Consider the following 18,406-nt stretch of genomic DNA (forward strand, 5'->3'; position numbering starts at 1 on the left):
CTTCCCCCAGCCCCCTTCTCTTCCCCATCCCATGCCCCTTCCTCACCGCTCCATCTCCTCCCCACCCCCTTCCGTTCCTCCGCCCCGCTTCCCCCCGCTCCCACTTCACCCCATCCCCTCCTCTTCCCCATCCCATGTCCTTTCCCCACCGCTCCATCTCCTCCCCAGGTTTGGGGACCAGGGGGGGAACCACCCCCCAGCACGATCTGGTGGAGTGGAGCGGGTTGGGGCCGGGTCACTCCACTTCCTGCCGCCAGGTGATTGCAGGGTGGTCCCGACCCCGCACTCATGGGGCGGCGGGAAGTGGAGTGACCCGACCCCAGCCCGCTCTGCTCTGCTCCCCTGGCTCCCGGACTTTGGGGGAGGAGGGAACCGCCCCCCAGCACTCACCAGCGGTGGGAAGTGGAGCGACCTGGCCCCAGCTTTCCTGGCCGGCTCTGCTGGCCGGGGGATCTGGCTGGCCGGGGCCCCTTCTGACTCTGGGCCCAGCGCCATGGTAAACCCGGTACTGCATACACTTGATGTTTTCAGATCCCGTATCCTTCAGCAACAACTCCTTCACGCATGCAGAGACCTTCATCTACAAATACACCCGCTCCAGGCTGCACACAGTCCAAGACGAGGAACACAAGAGTTTTGTCCTGTGGCGTCACACCGGCCAGGCCCAGCTCATGGCGGTGCATTTACAAGGCCCCAATAGCAGTGAAGCAGGTAAATTACAAAATAGTTCTTTCCTCTGGGCCCCCCCCAGTTTATCTCCTCTTGCTCAGTTACCTGCTGATATAGGTGTGAGGTTCTGGGGATCACTCAGACCAGCGAGGGAGTCAGTCACCGTCTGCCTGGGTAATTTTGGGGGCCTTAATGCTGGCTGCTATGGGTGAAAGGTCTGACACCAGTAGCTGGCCTGCAAGCACAAGCCTAGTTACTCACTTCCACCAGCCTAGTTACTCCTTGCAGGGTGACCTCAGCAACCCCTTCTGGTCCCAAGTTTCCCCACATCCGTCTCCCTGAGTTCTTAATTACAGACACTTGGACTTTTCCACTCTGGTTCATCAACCAGTGAAAACTCGCCCCCAATTATCAGTTCACTCTGGGACACCCACACTCCACACAGTTTGAACACCAGAGACCTGCCTGGAGTAGAAATAAACAAACAGCTTATGGAATAGAAAAATCATAGCTTCCTAGATGGAATAGTGCGGAAAAGCAAACACAGACAAGTTACACAGAAAACAAACGTAAAGACGCAATCTCGGGCTTTATACTTCTACATTGGCTCAATTCCCTTTTCTAATCCAAGTTACCTGGTGCCTCTGAACATTTTCACAGTGTGCCCTCTGTCCTAGAAAGGATCCAGTGTTTCGTGGACAGCACCCCACTTAAATGTTAGCCCTCCCTTTCGGGATAAAAAACCTCAAACCCAAACCTGTTTATAAAAAGGGCATGTCTACACTACAATCTTAAGTCGACTTATGTTACCTTCAGTTGTGGTGGCTGATATCCACACTACCCTCCTTCTGTTGGTGGTGTTCATCCTCACCAGGAGCACTTTCACTGACTGAAAAGGGGCAATGGGGGAGGGGTTGAGATCCAGAGCTGTCAGCTCCATGCAGCTCCCCACTGGGAGCCCAGCTGCCCCCTGGGTTTCTTGCCTCTCTGCTCCCAGCCGGGAACTGGGGGGTAGTTGCTCAGGGCTTCTCGCCTCCAGTGGGGAGATCTGCATCCAGAGTCCAGTTGGCTGCCATGCTCCTGGCGGGGAGCCGAGAGCCCAGTGCTCAGCAGGGCTCCCAGTGGGGAGCCTGGCCGGCAGCCCAAACCGGAACCCTAGGTGGCAGCCTGGCTTGGAGCGGAGACCCAGCAGTGGGAGCCAGGAGCAGGGCTTTCTTGTCAATTTCATGGCTCCAAGCCCATGTAAGGAACACAGTGTCTACACAGACACTGCGTCGCCCTAACAACACCGACATAAGCCCTACGCCTCTGGGCAGCTTATGTGGACCTAATTAGGTCAGTGTCTTCAAGACAGCCTTAAATTGGCTGTTGGTCGTCTTGTCAATTTCACAGCAGGAACCCTGAAACTGACAAGGAAGTAGGGCAGCTAGAACCCAGTTGCTCTAGTAGGACCATGTGACGTTCCCCTGGTGTTATCTGGACCGATGATCTGCTAGGTCACCCCAATCCTTGACTCTGGGAGCCAGCCTTACCCTGCTCTGCTGTGAGAACCCCACTCCTGGGCTGTTCACGCACAGCCTCTGGCATGTAAGCTGTTCCCAGCTACTTGCAACCGAATGACACTAGCCAATATCTCCGGTCCCAGACACAACCCTAGGAACCTCCATTTTGCAGTGCCCAGTTATGCCCGCTGGACGCTGCAAGCTTATATGAGTTCGTCAATTTAACAAAGAAATTGATATGTACCAGGCTTGTTATCCCAAGGGGAGTCTCTGACATGCTTCAAACCAAATGCACTGCTTCCGGTAGAATAAACAAACAGATTTATTAACTATAAAGGTAGATTTAAGTGATTTTAAGTCAAAGCACAACAAGTCAGATTTGGTCAAATGAAATAAAAGCAAAACTCATTCTAAGCTGATCTTAACACTTTCTGTGCCCTTACAAACTTAGATGCTTCTCACCACAGGCTGGCTGGTTGCCCTTCAGCCAGGCTCTCCCCTTTGATCAGCGCTTCAGTCGCTTTGTGTGGTGTCTGTACATGTAGGTGAAAGAGAGAGAGCATGGAAAACATCTCTCCCTTTTATCATGTTCTTTCTTCCCTCTTGGCTTTGCCCCCCACCCTCCGCCCCCTTCAGAGTCAGGTGAGCATTACCTCATTGTAGTCCCAAACTGACCAAAGGAAGGTGGGGGGTGACTCACTTGAGAGTCCAACAGATCTTTTGTTGCTGCCTAGGCCAGTGTCCTTTGTTCCTGTGAGACTGGGCTGGGTTTGTCCCATCCACGCCCTGATGAGGTGTGAACTGCCTCTCTGCTCTTGGAGAGTTTTGCCTGGGCTGCTTTTAAGCCATGAGGACACATTTTCAGCCTCATAACTAGATACATGAAATTACAACCTATAACATTACTATAACAACAACAGTTACTACAACATTACTATAACAATAATGCTCCATCTCCATCCTCTGACAAACTGAGACTAGGGACACTATTCCTTACCCATCCTTGCTAATAGCCATTAATGGACTTAACCCCCATGAATTTATCCAGTTCTCTTTTAAACCCTGTTATAGTCCTAGCCTTCACAACCTCTTCAGGCATGGAGTTCCACGGGTTGACTGTGCGCTGTGTGAAGAAGAACTTCCTTTTATTTGTTTTAAACCTGCTGCCCATTAATTTCATTTGGTGGCCCCTAGTTCTTATATTATGGGAACAAGTAAATAACTTTTCCTTATTCACTTTCTCCACACCACTCATGATTTTATATACCTCTATCATATCCCCCCTTAGTCTCCTCTTTTCCAAGCTGAAAAGTCCTAGCCTCTTTAATCTCTCCTCATATGGGACCCATTCCAAACCCCTAATCATTTTAGTTGCCCTTCTCTGAACCTTTTCTAATGCCAGTATATCTTTTTTGAGATAAGGAGACCACATCTGTATGCAGTATTCAAGATGGGGGCGTACCATGGATTTATATAAGGGCAATAAGATATTCTCCGTCTTATTCTCTATTCCTTTTTTAATGATTCCTAACATCCTGTTTGCTTTTTTGACTGCCGCTGCACACTGCGTGGACGTCTTCAGAGAATTATCCATGATGACTCCAAGATCTCTTTCCTGATTAGCTGTAGCTAAATTAGCCCCCATCATATTGTATGTATAGTTGGGGTTATTTTTTCCAATGTGCATTACTTTACATTTATCCACATTAAATTTCATTTGCCATTTTGTTGCCCAATCACTTAGTTTTGTGAGATCTTTTTGAAGTTCTTCACAGTCTGCTTTGGTCTTAACTATCTTGAGCAGCTTAGTATCATCTGCAAACTTTGCCACCTCACTGTTTACCCCTTTCTCCAGATCATTTATGAATAAGTTGAATAGGAATGGTACTAGGACTGACCCTTGGGGAACACCACTAGTTACCCCTCTTCATTCTGAAAATTTACCATTTATTCCTACCCTTTGTTCCCTGTCTTTTAACCAGTTCTCAATCCATGAAAGGATCTTCCCTCTTATCCCATGACAACTTAATTTACGTAAGAGCCTTTGGTGAGGGACCTTGTCAAAGGCTTTCTGGAAATCTAAGTACACTATGTCCACTGGATCCCCCTTGTCCACATGTTAGTTGACCCCTTCAAAGAACTCTAATAGATTAGTAAGACATGATTTCCCTTTACAGAAACCATGTTGACTTTTGCCCAACACTATATGTTCTTCTATGTGTCTGACAATTTTATTCTTTACTATTGTTTCAACTAATTTGCCCGGTACTGACGTTAGACTTACCGGTCTGTAATTGCTGGGATCACCTCTAGAGCCCTTTTTAAATATTGGCGTTATATTAGCTATCTTCCAGTCATTGGGTACAGAAGCCGATTTAAAGGACAGGTTACAAACCATAGTTAATAGTTCCACAATTTCACATTTGAGTTCTTTCAGAACTCTTGGGTGAATGCCATCTGGTCCCAGTGACTTGTTAATGTTAAATTTATCAGTTAATTCCAAAACCTCCTGTAATGACACTTCAATCTGTGACAATTCCTCAGATTTGTCACCTACAAAGGACGGTTCAGGTTTGGGAATCTCCCTAACATTCTCAGCCGTGAAGACTGAAGCAAAGAATTCATTTAGTTTCTCTGCAATGATTTTATCGTCTTTAAGTGCTCCTTTTGTATCTCGATCATCCAGGAGCCCCACTGGTTGTTTAGCAGGCTTCCTGCTTCTGATGTACTTAAAAAACATTTTGTTATTACCTTTTGAATTTTTGGCTAGCTGTTCTTCAAGCTCCTTTTTGGCTTTTCTTATTACATTTTTTACACTTAATTTGGCAGTGTTTATGCTCCTTTCTATTTACCTCACTAGGATTTGACTTCCACTTTTGAAAAGATGCCTTTTTATCTCTCACTGCTTCTTTTACATGGTTGTTAAGCCACGGTGGCTCTTTTTTAGTTCTTTTACTGTGTTTTTTAATTTGGGGTATACATTTAAGTTGGGCCTCTATTATGGTGTCTTTGAAAAGTGTCCATGCAGCTTGCAGGGATTTCACTCTAGTCACTGTACCTTTTAATTTCTTTTTAACTAACCTCCCCATTTTTGCATAGTTCCCCTTTCTGAAATTAAATGCCACAGTGTTGGGCTGTTGAGGTGTTCTTCCCACCACAGGAATGTTAAATGTTAGTATGTTGTGGTTACTATTTCCAAGCAGTCCTGTTATAGTTACCTCTTGGACCAGATCCTGTGCTCCACTCAGGACTAAATCGAGAATTGCCTCTCCCCTTGTGGGTTCCTGTACCAGCTGCTCCAAGAAGCAGTCATTTAACATATCGAGAAATTTTGTCTCTGCATTTCATCCTGAGGTGACATGTACCCAGTCAATATGGGGATAATTGAAATCCCCCACTATTATTGAGTTCTTTATTTTGATAGCCTCTCTAATCTCCCTTAGCATTTCATCGTCACTATCACTGTCCTGGTCAGGTGGTCGATAATAGCTCCCTACTGTTATATTCTTATTAGAGCATGGAATTATTATCCATAGAGATTCTATGGAACATGTGGCTTCATTTAAGATTTTTACTTCATTTGATTCTACATTTTCTTTCACATATAGTGCCATCCCCCCAACCCCCTGCACGACCTGTTCTGTCCTTCCGATATATTTTGTACACCGGAATGATTGTGTCCCATCGATTGTCCCCACTCCACCAGGTTTCTGTGATGCCTATTATATCAATATCCTCCTTTATCACAAGGCACTCTAGTTCACCCATCTTATTATTTAGACTTCTAGCATTTGTGTACAAGCACTTTAAAAACTTGTCACTGTTTATTTGTCTGCTCTTTTCTGATGTGTCAGATTCTTTTTTATGTGAATGTTTCTCATCTGGTCTGACCCATACTTTATCCTCTTCCATCCTCTCCTCCTGACTAAAACCTAGAGAATCTCTATCAATAGACTCTCCTCTAAGAGAAGTCTCTGTCCGATCCACATGCTCCTCTGCAGCAGTCGGCTTTCCCCCATCTCTTAGTTTAAAAACTGCTCTGCAACCTTTTTAATGTTAAGTGCCAGCAGTCTGGATCCACTTTGGTTTAGGTGGAGCCCATCCTTCCTGTATAGGCTCCCCCCATCCCAAAAGTTTCCCCAGTTCCAAATAAATCTAAACTCCTCCTCCCTACACCATCGTCTCATCCATGCATTGAGACTCTGAAGCGCTGCCTGCCTACCTGGCCCTGCGCGTGGAACTGGAAGCATTCTGAGACTGGATTTCAGTCTCTTTCCTAGCAGCCTAAATTTGGCCTCCAGGACGTCTCTCCTACCCTTCCCTATGTCATTGATACCTACATGTACCATGACCACCGGCTCCTCCCCAGCACTACACATAAGTCTATCTAGATGCCTTGAGAGATCCGCAACCTTTGCGTCAGGCAGGCAAGTCACTATGTGGTTCTCCCGGTCATCACAAACCCAGCTATCTATGTTTCTAATGATCAAATCTCCCATTACTAACACATGCCTTTTCCTAATGACTGGAGTTCCCTCCCCTGGAGAGGTAACCTCAGTGCGAGAGGATACCCCAACATCATCTGGAAGGAGGGTCCCAACTATGGGAAGGTTTCCCTCTGCTCCCGTTGACTGCTCTGCTTCCCTGAGCCTTTCATCCTTCTTAACAGCACAGGGGCTGTCTGACCGGAGGTGGGACAAATCTACAGTGTCCCGGAAAGCCTCATCAACATACCTCTCTGCCTCCCTTAGCTCCTCCAGTTCCGCCACCCTGGCCTCCAAAGCCCAATACGCGGTCTCTGAGGGCCAGGAGCTCCTTGCACCAAATGCACACATACGCCACCCGCCCACAGGGCAGGTAATCATACATGCTACACTAAGTGCAATAAACTGGATAGCCCCCACTCTGCTGCTGGGCTTCTGCCTGCATTCTCTCCCACAGCTGCCTAGGTTACTGACAGGGTTTTTGTTTAAATCAAGAAGTTTTGTTTATAGTTTAGTTTAAAAGTTTTAAAGAATGGCAAGTGTACCTCGCCCCCTTCCCAACTCCCTCTCGAAACTCCCTGTTAGCGGCCCCTGGTCGCTTGCTCACGGCTTTATAAAGCCCTGGCCTTCCTGATAGCCCCGCCCCCGACTAAGGCTCAGCCAATGAACAACGGCTTCTAGATTTCAAACCTTGTTTAGAAGCTCAGCTTATCCAATCCATACTTCTTTAACTTGTTGGCAAGAATACTGTGGGAGACCGTATCAAAAGCTTTGCTAAAGTCAAGATATATCACATCCACCGATTTCTCCATACCCACAGAGCCAATTATCTCATCATAGAAGGCAATCAGGTTGGTCAGGCATGACTTGCCCTGGGTGAATCCATGTTGACTGTTCCTGATCACCTTCCTCTCCTCCAAGTGCTTCAAAATGGATTCTTTGAGGACCTGCTCCATGATTTTGCCGGGGACTGACGTGAGGCTGACCGGTCTGTGGTTCCCCGGGTTCTCTTTCTTCCCTTTTTAAAATATGTGCGCTATATTTGTCTTTTTCCAATCATTCCCCGATTGCCATGAATTTTCAGTGATAATGGCCAATGGCTCTGCAATCACATCAGTGAACTACCTCAGCACCCTCGGATGCATTAGATCTGGACCCATGGACTTGTGCATGTCCAGCTTTTCTAAATAGTCCTTAACCTGTTCTTTCACCACTGAGGGCTGCTCACCTCTTTCTCATACTGTGTTGCCCAGTGCAGCAGTCTGGGAGCTGACCTTGTCTGTGAAAACCGAGGCAAAAAAAGCATTGAGTACTTCAGCTTTTTCCACATCAGCTGTCACTAGGTTGCCTCCCCCATTCAGTAAGGGGCCCACACTTTCCCTGACCTTCTTCTTGTTGCTAACATACCTGTAGAAAACCTTCTTGTTACCCTTCAGATCTCTTGCTAGCTGCAACTGCAATCATGCCCTGGCCTTCCTGATTACACCCCTGCATGCTCAAGCAATATTTTTATACTCCTCCCTAGTCATCTGTCCTAATTTCCACTTCTTGTAAGCTTCCTCTTTGAGTTTAAGCTCACCAAAGATTTCACAGTTAAGCCAAGCTGGTCACCTTCCATATTTGCTATTCTTTCTGCACATCGGGATGGTTTGTTCCTGCGCCCTCAATAATTCTTCTTTAAAATTCAGCCAGCTCTCCTGGACTCCTTTCCCCCTCATATTAGCCTCCCAGGGGATCCTTGCCCATCAGTTCCCTAAGGGAGTCTAAATCTGCTTTTCTGAAGTCCAGGGTCTGGATTTTGCTACTTTCCTTTCATCCTTTTGTCAGGATCCTGAACTCAACCATCTCATGGTCACTGCTGCCTAGGTTGCCACCCACTTCTACTTCCCCCACCAATTCTTCCTTGTTTGTAAGCAGCAGGTCAAGAGGAGCACGGCCCCTAGTTGGTTCCTCCAGCACTCTCCAAAAACTTCCTGGATTGTCTGTGCACTGCTGTATTACTCTCCCAGCAGATGTCAGCGTGATTGAAGTCCCCCATTAGAAACAGGGCCTGTGATCTGGAAACTTCAGTTAGTTATCCAAAGTTTACCTCATCCTTCTGATCTGGTAGTCTATAGCACATGCCCACCACGGCATCACCCTTGTTGCTCTTGCCTCTAAACCTAACCCAAAGACTCTCAACAGGCTTTTCTCCAGTTTCATACTGGAGCTCTGAGCAATCATACCGCTCTCTTACATACAATGCAACTCCTCCACCTTTCCTCCCCTGCCTGTCCTTCCTGAACAGTTTATACCCATCCATGACAGTGCTCCAGTCATGTGAACTGCCCCACCAAGTTTCTGTTATTCCAATCACATCATAGTTCCTTCACTGTGCCAGGACTTCCAATTCTTCCTGCTTGTTTCCCAGGCTTCTTGCATTCATGTACATGCACCTCAGATAACTAGTCGATTGCCCTGCTTTCTCAGTATGAATCAGGAGGCTTCCCGTCCTGTACCCTCCTCCTTGTGTTTCCTCCCAGTATCCCTCTTCCCCACTTACCTCAGGGTCACCATCACCCGGCGAACCTAGTTTAAAGCCCTCCTCACTAGCTCTTCCTTCTCTTTGTTAGGTGGATCCCACAATCACTTTATAAGGATGAACATGGGGTGCAGGGTGTTCCCACGAGGTACAGAACATCACAGACCCTGCTTCCTGAAATTGACATGGCTGCCTGGCTCCCAGCGGGAGCGAGTGCAGGGATGGGGAGGGAAGAGGGCGGGAGCCCAGGAGCCTGTAGGTCAGCCAGGCTCCTGGCAGGGAGCTGCCAGTGGAGCTGAGAGACCATGCTCTCAGCTCCCCACACTGCCCCTCTTCAGCTGGTGGAAGAGCTCCTGGTGAGGACGCACACCCCTGACCCAAGGGGGGTAGTGTGCTGGCTGTAAATCAACCTAATATAGGTCAACTTAAGTTTCTAATATAGCCATGCCCTAAGCTGCCTTACGCCGACCTAACTGTGTAATGCAGCCCAGTCTTTTCTCTCTTTCCCCCCCATTTTTTCTCTTCCTTCTGGCATGATGACTCATGGTTATTCAGCGTGAAATAACTGCTTTCTCAGTTTTCCAAGACTGAGGGAATGTTTTCACTAGCAACGTTAAAGCGCTGCCGCGGCAGCGCATGGGTGTGTAGTCGCAGCACCAGCCAGCTCTCTCCCAGCGCTGTAAAAAAAACACCCACAGGAGGGGAGTTGCTCCCAGCGCTGGTGCATGGTCTACACTGGCACTTTACAGTGCTGAAACTTGCAGCGCTCAGGGGGGTGTTTTTTCACCCCCCTGAGTGAGAAAGTTGCAGCGATGTAAAGTGGCAGTGTAGACAAGGCCTGGGGATACAGGCCAGTCAGCCTCACCTCAGTCCCTGGAAAAATCATGGAGCAGGTCCTCAAGGAATCAATTCTGAAGCACTTAGAGGAGAGGAAAGTGATCAGGAACAGTCAGCATGGATTCACCAAGGGCAAGTCATGCCTGACTAACCTAATTGCCTTCTATGAGGAGATAACTGGCTCTGTGGATGAGGGGAAAGCAGTGGATGTGTTATTCCTTGACTTTAGCAAAGCTTTTGATACGGTCTCCCACAGTATTCTTGCCGGCAAGTTAAAGAAGTATGGGCTGGATGAATGGACTATAAGGTGGATAGAAAGCTGGCTAGATCGTCGGGCTCAACAGGTAGTGATCAATGGCTCCATGTCTATTTGGCAGCCAGTATCAAGCGGAGTGTCCCAAGGGTCAGTCCTGGGGCCGGTTTTGTTCAATATCTTCATTAATGATCTGGAGGATGGCGTGGACTGCACTCTCAGCAAGTTTTCAGATGACACTAAACTGGGAGGAGTGGTAGATACGTTGGAGGGTAGGGATAGGATACAGAGGGACCTAGACAAATTAGAGGATTGGTCCAAAAGAAACCTGATGAAGTTCAACAAGGACAAGTGCAGAGTCCTGCACTTAGGACGGAAGAATCCCATGCACTGCTACAGACTAGGGACCGAATGGCTAGGCAGCAGTGCTGCTGAAAAGGACCTAGGGGTTACAATGGACGAGAAGCTGGATATGAGTCGACAGTGTGCCCTTGTTGCCAAGAAGGCTAACGGCATTTTGGGCTGTATAAGTAGGGGCATTGCCAGCAGATTGAGGGACGTGATCATTCCCCTCTATTCGACATTGGTGAGGCCTCATCTGGAGTACTGTGTCCAGTTTTGGGTCCCACACTACAAGAAGGATGTGGAAAAATTGGAAAGAGTCCAGCGTAGGGCAACAAAAATGATTAGGGGGCTGGAGCACATGACTTATGAGGAGAGGCTGAAGGAACTGGGATTGTTTAGTCTGCAGAAGAGAAGAATGAGGAGGCATTTGATAGCTGCTTTCCACTACCTGAAAGGGGGTTCCAAAGAGGATGGATCTAGACTGTTCTCAGTGGTACCAGATGACAGAACAAGGAGTAATGGTCTCAAGTTGCAGTGGGGGAGGTTTAGGTTGGATATTAGGAAAAACTTTTTCACTAGGAGGGTGGTGAAGCACTGGAATGGGTTCCCTAGGGAGGTGGTGGAATCTCCTTCCTTAGAGGTTTTTAAGCTCAGGCTTGACAAAGCCCTGGCTGGGATGATTTAGTTGGGAATTGGTCCTGCTTTGAGCAGGTAGTTGCACTAGATGACCTCCTGAGGTCCCTTCCAACCCTGATATTCTATGATTCTATGATTTTCTTTTCGGCTTCAATGACTTTCCATTTACTTTAATGCCCCACCATTGTGTCTTCCTGGCTGGACAATGGATGGGTACTTGATATTGGTTTTGTGTAAACAACTAGCCTGCGGGGGGGTTGGGGGTGCCCTGCCAGGAGTGGCGCCAGGGTTTTTGCCGCTCTAGGCGGCAGCGCTCCTCCTCTGAGCATTCGGCGGCAGGGGTCCTTCCACTCCGCGTCTTCGGGGCATTTTGGCGGCGGATCCCGGAGCGAGTGAAGGACCTACCGCTGAATTTCCGCTGAAGACCCGGAGCGGAAGGACCCCCCCGCCGCTGAATATCCGCCGAGGATGGCAAAATGCCGCCCCCCAAATCCTGCCGCCCTAGGCGACCGCCTAGGGTGGCCTAGTGGAAGCGCCGGCCCTGTGCCCTGCCCTGCTTGCTTGCTTCACTGCCTGTGGTGAGGTGATGCTGTAGCTGCACCACAGTTACATTCACAGCCATAACCTGGCTATAGATCTCTTAATGACCACCAAGTTAGGAACATTACAGGCTTTCATAAAAGATCTTTACACACAATGTCATTGCACACAACCAGTTGATTCAATTGCTTATTCTTTGGGGTTCAGCCCTCTTGTTCTCCCCTTGGGGTATGTGACGAGGTGTACATACCCCATGCTGGACCAGAAGGGGTTAAAGGGCAATACTGGGCCCAGAGCACGGGCCGACTGGAGAGGAAACGTACAAGGGCACAACTTAGCTCAGAAGGGGGAGGCTGGGGAGGAAGATGGACCTACTCTGAGGGTACCAAAGAAGCCACCCCTGAGAAAGACAACTGTGTGCTGAGCCCATTGGGGCTGAAGCTTTAGTTATCTTTCCTTTTCTTTTGCTATCCTATATTGGACTTGGAGGTGTGGGGGAGATGGAAGTGACCCAGTAAGGCAGCTCCGAGGGCACTCCAGAGTTCTGGACATTGTTGTCTCTCATGGGGCCCTGGGAGTGGGAGGGCCCGGGTTCCCCTGCCAACTGCATTTGGTGCTGGAGGGGCATAAATCTAATTTCTACCCCCGCCAAGAAAGGGGAGGGTGAGGATGTTGAAAACCCTGAGGTGAAGCCACATCCATAGTAAGGAACTGGACTGAAACCCCTTCCTGTGGGAGGTTTGAGACTGGAAACTGGGTGCGCTACCCACTAGGCCACCTGGTCTTCTGGGGACTCTGTTACATCTGGTGGAGAATGCAGGCACACTAGGCACTGATGGTAGGCCAGAGAAAGAGGGAGATAAAAACCAAAAACCAGAGGTGGATTTTGAGAAACTGCTGAAGTGGGTTTTCCTGAACCATCAGCAGCAGGTGGCCCAGCAGCGGGAGGAGCAGCTGATTACGGAAATGGTAGAAGCACAGCAGCGGCTCATCCAGCAGATGGCGACGCTCCTACAGCCATGGAGTCTAACCATGGGAGGGGAAGCTGCTGTCCCAATACCAGCCATCCCAGTAAAGCTGACAACAATGGGTCCCGTAGACAACCCGGAGGCATTCCTTGCCACATTCGAGAGAGTTGCCATCATAGCCCGATGCCTCAAGGGAAATTGGGCCAACCTATTGGCCTACTACTTGACAGCATGCTGGGCCAGGCAGCATACTGGGGCCTCAGTGCGGCAGCTGCACAGGACTACACTCATGTCAAGGCAGCCATCCTAGGCACCCTTAACATCTCACCTGAAACCTACCAGTAGCAGTTCTGCAGTGAGAAATTCCCAGCCAAAGCCTGACCCCGGACTGTCGCCCATAATCTAAAGGATCTTGGCTGGCGCTGGCTCCAGCCCAAGGGATGCCTAGGGGTTCAGGTAGCAGGGAAGAGCGTCATGGAGCAGTTCACCCAAGTTCAGTGGCCCCATTTCGAATTGGTAGAGGAGGGGGCATATCGGGTATTGAAAGATCCCAAGTCGGGGGAGGAAAGAATGCAGCTCTGAGGACCAAGGAAGTTTCAAAGAGGGGTGCTTCAACTGGCCATGCAGCACCATGTGGGGGTCATTGGGGTGGCAGAAGACTCGTAACAGAGTGACCATGAGGTTCTACTGGCTGGGCGTCCATCCAGAGGTGTGGGACTATTATGCATCATTCCCTGAGTGCCAGTGGATGGGTCAGAAAAAGCTTCCCCCCAGTACCACTACCCATTGTAGGGTACCCTCTGATCTGGGGGGCCCATTAGAGAAGTCTGCAGTGGAGCACAAATATAGCCTTGTAATTTTAGACTATGCTACCAGCTACCCTGAGGCCATTCCCATTCCCAGCAATGGTGGCTGTCAATGCTAATGAACTCACAGAAGTATTTGCCCAAGTGGGGCTCCCCAGAGAAATACTAAGAGAGCAAGGGAGAACTTCACCTCCGAATTGATGAAGGAGCAATGGAAGATATTGGCATAGAAAGTACGCTTATTAAGGTTGCGGATGATACCAAACTGGGAGGGATTGCAACTGCTTTGGAGGATAGGGTCATAATTCAAAATGATCTGGACAAATTGGAGAAATGGTCTGAGGTAAACAGGATGAAGTTTAACAAAGACAAATGCAAAGTGCTCCACTTAGGAAGGAACAATCAGTTTCACACATACAGAATGGGAAGAGACTGTCTAGGAGGGAGTATGGCAGAAAGGGATCTAGGGGTTATAGTGGACCACAAGCTAAATATGAGTCAACAGTGTGATGCTGTTGCAAAAAAAGCAAACATGATTCTGGGATGTATTAACAGGTGTGTTGTGAGCAAGACACGAGAAGTCATTCTTCTGCTTTACTCTGTGCTGGTTAGGCCTCAGATGGAGTATTGTGTCCAGTTCTGGGCACTGCATTTCAAGAAAGATGTGGAGAAATTGGAGAGGGTCCAGAGAAGAGCAACAAGAATGATTAAAGGTCTTGAGAACATGACCTATGAAGGAAGGCTGAAAGAATTGGGTTTGTTTAGTTTGGAAAAGAGAAGACGGAGAGGGGACATGATAGCAGTTTTCAGGTATCTAAAAGGGTGTCATAAGGAGGAGGGAGAAAACTTGTTCACCTTAGTCTCTAAGGACAGAACAAGAAGCAATGGGCTTAAACTGCAGCAAGGGAGGTCTAGGTTGGACATTAGGAAAAAGTTCCTAACTGTCAGGGTGGTTAAACACTGGAATAAATTGCCTAGGGAGGTTGTGGAATCTCCATCTCTGGAGATATTTAAGAGTAGGTTAGATAAATGTCTATCAGGGATGGTCTAGACAGTATTTGGTCCTGCCATGCGGGCAGGGGACTGGACTCGATGACCTCTCGAGGTCCCTTCCAGTCCTAGAATCTATGAATCTATGATGTGCCGGGTCTCAAAGCCGGGCCTGGGAGGCCCAGACAACTGCTGCATCCTGGCCTCCACCCAGAGTCCACTGAACCCATGTGGGCCAAGGAGCTACTAGGGCTATAACCTCAGCCAAGACTCCACCCATGGGAGCCCTGATTGGAGGCTCGGCTGGCTCCACCATGTGGTCCAACCATGCTAAGCCAGAAGGAAGCACAGGAAGCTTGTCTGAGAAACAAGGTGGTTTCCTGTTGTGGCTACATTGGACACTACTTGTGCCTGTCTCCTGCACTGCTCCTGGCTCCTACCTTTGCTCCTGCCTTATGTCAACCTAACTGTGTAGTGTAGACCAGGCCTTAGGTTGACCTAATTATGTCAGTGTCTACACTACAGCCTTGATCCCGCCGATGTAAGTGCCCTACTACACCGACATAATAACTCCACCTCCACGAGAGGCGTAGGGCTTATGTCGGTGTTGTTAGGGCGACGCAGTGTCTGTGTAGACACTGTGTTCCTTACATGGGCTCCGAGCTGTGAAATTGACAAAAAAGCCCTGCTCCTGGCTCCCCAGCCAGGCTGCTGCACACTCGATCCTCACCTATCCTCCAGTTCCTGCCCTCATACCTTGCCTCCAATCCTCGGTGACCAGTCCTGGCTCTGCCTCTGACTTCTGACCCTTGACTCTGACATTTGGTATCTGACCCCGGCTCTGACCCTCAACTTCGATGTCCAGTTCTGACTCAGGCTTGACCCCCTGGTTCTGATAACTGGCAGTTGATTCTGGTGCCCTTGGCTTTATTCCCCAGCCTGTGTGGCTGCTCTGCCCACCGAACCTGACTCCTGCTCTGACTACTAGGCCAGACAGCCTATATCCCAGTCCATAACAACCTGGTGCTCAGACACCTCCTGGTTGCTGCACAGCTGCACTCTGATCAGCTTCTATCTGAGCAGCAGTCTCCTGTGGGAAAGTAAGGTCTGGCTGGACAAGGGTCATTCACAGCCCTGATTAATCTTCAGAGTAGGTCCATCCTGTGTACTGAATGAGGCAAGACTCCTGTGGAAAAAATAGTATGTGATCAGGTAATGAAAGCCTATCATAATGAATATGGGCACAGGGGTCGAATTAAGATTGCAACAGGCATTCTGGCATTTCCTACCTTTGGAGTGCTTGACTTTGCCACCTCTAATGTTCTTTTAATGTCATTTTCTGCACGTAATTATTAAGATCTGATTTTCCAACCCCTATTTCTTGGGAGTATTTTGTCTTCAGGCACAGTCCCACTGAAGTGGATGGCATTACTCAGGTGAGTAAAAGTGCACAACTGAATCTCTGATGTGCAGTTATTTTTAAAAGAGCCATCAGTGTCACCGATAAAGTGATATGGCAGCTATTGTGCATGGATTTCAGGTTCCTCACTCACTATTTATAAGTGATGGTGCTTCCTAGATCTTCACAGACAGACGGGCTGCCTTTTTTATTGTAATTGAGTCTGGATTTCCTCTTGCTTTTCTTTTCCTAGTGAAATTAAACCTGGATTTATATCGCTCACCGCACATCTCCCCAAAACGCATCAGTCCTGTTGCTATGAACATTGTGGAAAGCAACGCTGCGGAAAACAATCTGTATCTGTGCTGTGTGAAGGATAAAGGCAGCCCTGTGCTGCAGCTGGAGGTGAGTGGGATTAGCAGACCTTTAGCATCATCACAAACTCCACAGCGACTGAAATTCAATCCACATCTCTGGTTTGTATTGATACCTTTACATGGGAGTCACTGTTTTCCCTCCGATACGGTTTATGATTACTATTATCATTTAGTGCTGTTACAGTAGCGCCTTGATTCTTCATTCGAGATCAAGGCCCTGTTGTGGTAGGCACTGTGCAGTCACCTAATAAGAAGGTTCCTTCCTCAAAGATTTTATCATCTAAATACAGAAGACAAAGAGTGGAAGGAGAAGCAGAGATAAGAAGTGACTTGCCCAGGAACCCAGGTCTCCTGAATCCCAGTCTCTTGTGCCCTTGGGGTATGTCTATACTGCAGCTGGCCGCGAGCCTCCTTGTGTGGGTAGACAGACTTGCCCAAGCAGGGCTTGAGCTACTCCGCTAAAAAAGGGAGCTCGGGCCTCCAAACCCAGCTGCCCCCCTGGTTCTGAGCCCAGGTGGCTAGCCCAAGTCTCTGAGGTGCTGCCATGTTCATACAGTTATTTTTAAAGTGGTAGTTTGAGCAGAGCTAGTGCAAGCCTGTCTACCGTACTGGTGGGCTTGCTCCCAGCTGCAGTGAAAACGTATCGTTAGTGATCAAGGATTAAAACTGCAGCCATGCTTTTGCAGCTTCCATGTAGTTATTGTCTACCGTTGGGTCTGATCTCTCTTACATTGAAATCCCATTCAATAGGAGCAGGAATAGGTTCCTTGTTTGGTGGACAGTCTTTCTGAGGTGTATGAAACACCTGTGGTGTCCGGGCCAGATTCTCCTGTCTATGTGCATCAGGTGTTTTCAGTACACTCAGAGGGCCAGCATTTCACACCCACTTTTCACTGGTGTAAATGACAGCCCAAAGTGGAAGGCAGGGGAGAGTCAAGCTCAGTGCTTCCTTGGAGCAAATTCTGCTCAGGGATAGATACCCACATAACAGTTGCACAGGCACAAATGAGAGTGGACACTAGCTCTGTGTCCTAATTAGAAGCCCCTTCTCATGCTCATCCCATTGCAGGATGAAAGCCTTCCAAAGAGCATCCCTGTTTCTAACTGGCCTCTCTTATTTCTCACAGAAGGTGAAGGGGCCTATGAAAGACATCAGGACCGGGGATCAGGAGCGTTTCATCTTTTTCAAGACCAGTTCTGGTTCCACTTGCAGCTTTGAATCAGCTGCCCATCCAGGCTGGTTCCTCGGCACCTCAAAACTGAACGACAAACCTGTCAGGATGGTGAATAGAACCGGAGAGCGGGACATCACTGATTTTTATTTGGTTGAAATCTAATCCCTAGCCAGCAGTTACTGTTTAGAAGTAAATGCTTGTATGTACTACATACAGTAGGAGCATAACTATTTATGGGATCTCAGCAATTCCATATTAATTCAGTTTTATTAATTCTGTTTTTAAAATTAATTTATTAATTAAATTATTAATTTAAATTAATGAATTGAATTGTACTATATGTATCTTGTGAACCTTGTAATCAATACTTGTAATCTCTCATAACTCAAGCCTGACCCCAGATGTACAGTACCTTCCTTCTTAACTTGTGTAAATTTGATTTTAAACATTAGCATTAATTCCATATTAATTCAGTTTTATTTATTATTATTATTATTATTATTATTATTATTATTATTACGGTAGCATCTAGAGGCACCAGCCACAATGGGATGTCTCATTACTTTAGGCACTATACATATAGTTTTATTCCCTGATCATTTATAGGGACACTGTTAGATCAACTCCTGCCTCTAATATTGTTAGGTTTTCTGGGTTTTTAAATATTTTTTTACAAAATATCAACAGAAAAAAAATTGTCTTTTAAAATTCCAGTGGAAACAGGTATTTTGGGAGGGTACTTATAAGCAAATAAACCAGCTCCTGCAGTATTTGCAACCAGCACTGGTGTCTAGGGAATTGAAAACCTGAAGATGCAATTGGCTTGAAACTGATTTGTTACTAATGTGTAACTGACTAGTCTTTTCTTATTATCTGAACTGAAATGCAAAGAGAAAGTAAACAT

The 18,406-nt window shown here is 47.7% G+C and overlaps 1 protein-coding gene across 1 annotated transcript in view; it reads left to right on the forward strand.

Moving 5' to 3' along the window:
- The window catches only part of LOC113407629 (interleukin-1 beta-like), a 19,452-nt gene extending 1,788 nt beyond the window's left edge, over positions 1-17,664 (forward strand). Inside the window, exons 2-4 of the mRNA XM_026656734.1 lie at positions 532-711; positions 16,204-16,355; positions 17,455-17,664. Of these exons, the coding sequence (XP_026512519.1) occupies positions 532-711; positions 16,204-16,355; positions 17,455-17,664 (542 nt within the window). The remainder of the gene's footprint in view (positions 1-531; positions 712-16,203; positions 16,356-17,454) is intronic.
- Positions 17,665-18,406: the final 742 nt, after the last annotated feature.

The sequence above is a fragment of the Terrapene carolina genome, unplaced genomic scaffold (assembly GCF_002925995.2).
Source record: "Terrapene carolina triunguis isolate 2854851 unplaced genomic scaffold, T_m_triunguis-2.0 Scaffold49, whole genome shotgun sequence".
Lineage (NCBI taxonomy): Eukaryota > Metazoa > Chordata > Testudines > Emydidae > Terrapene > Terrapene triunguis.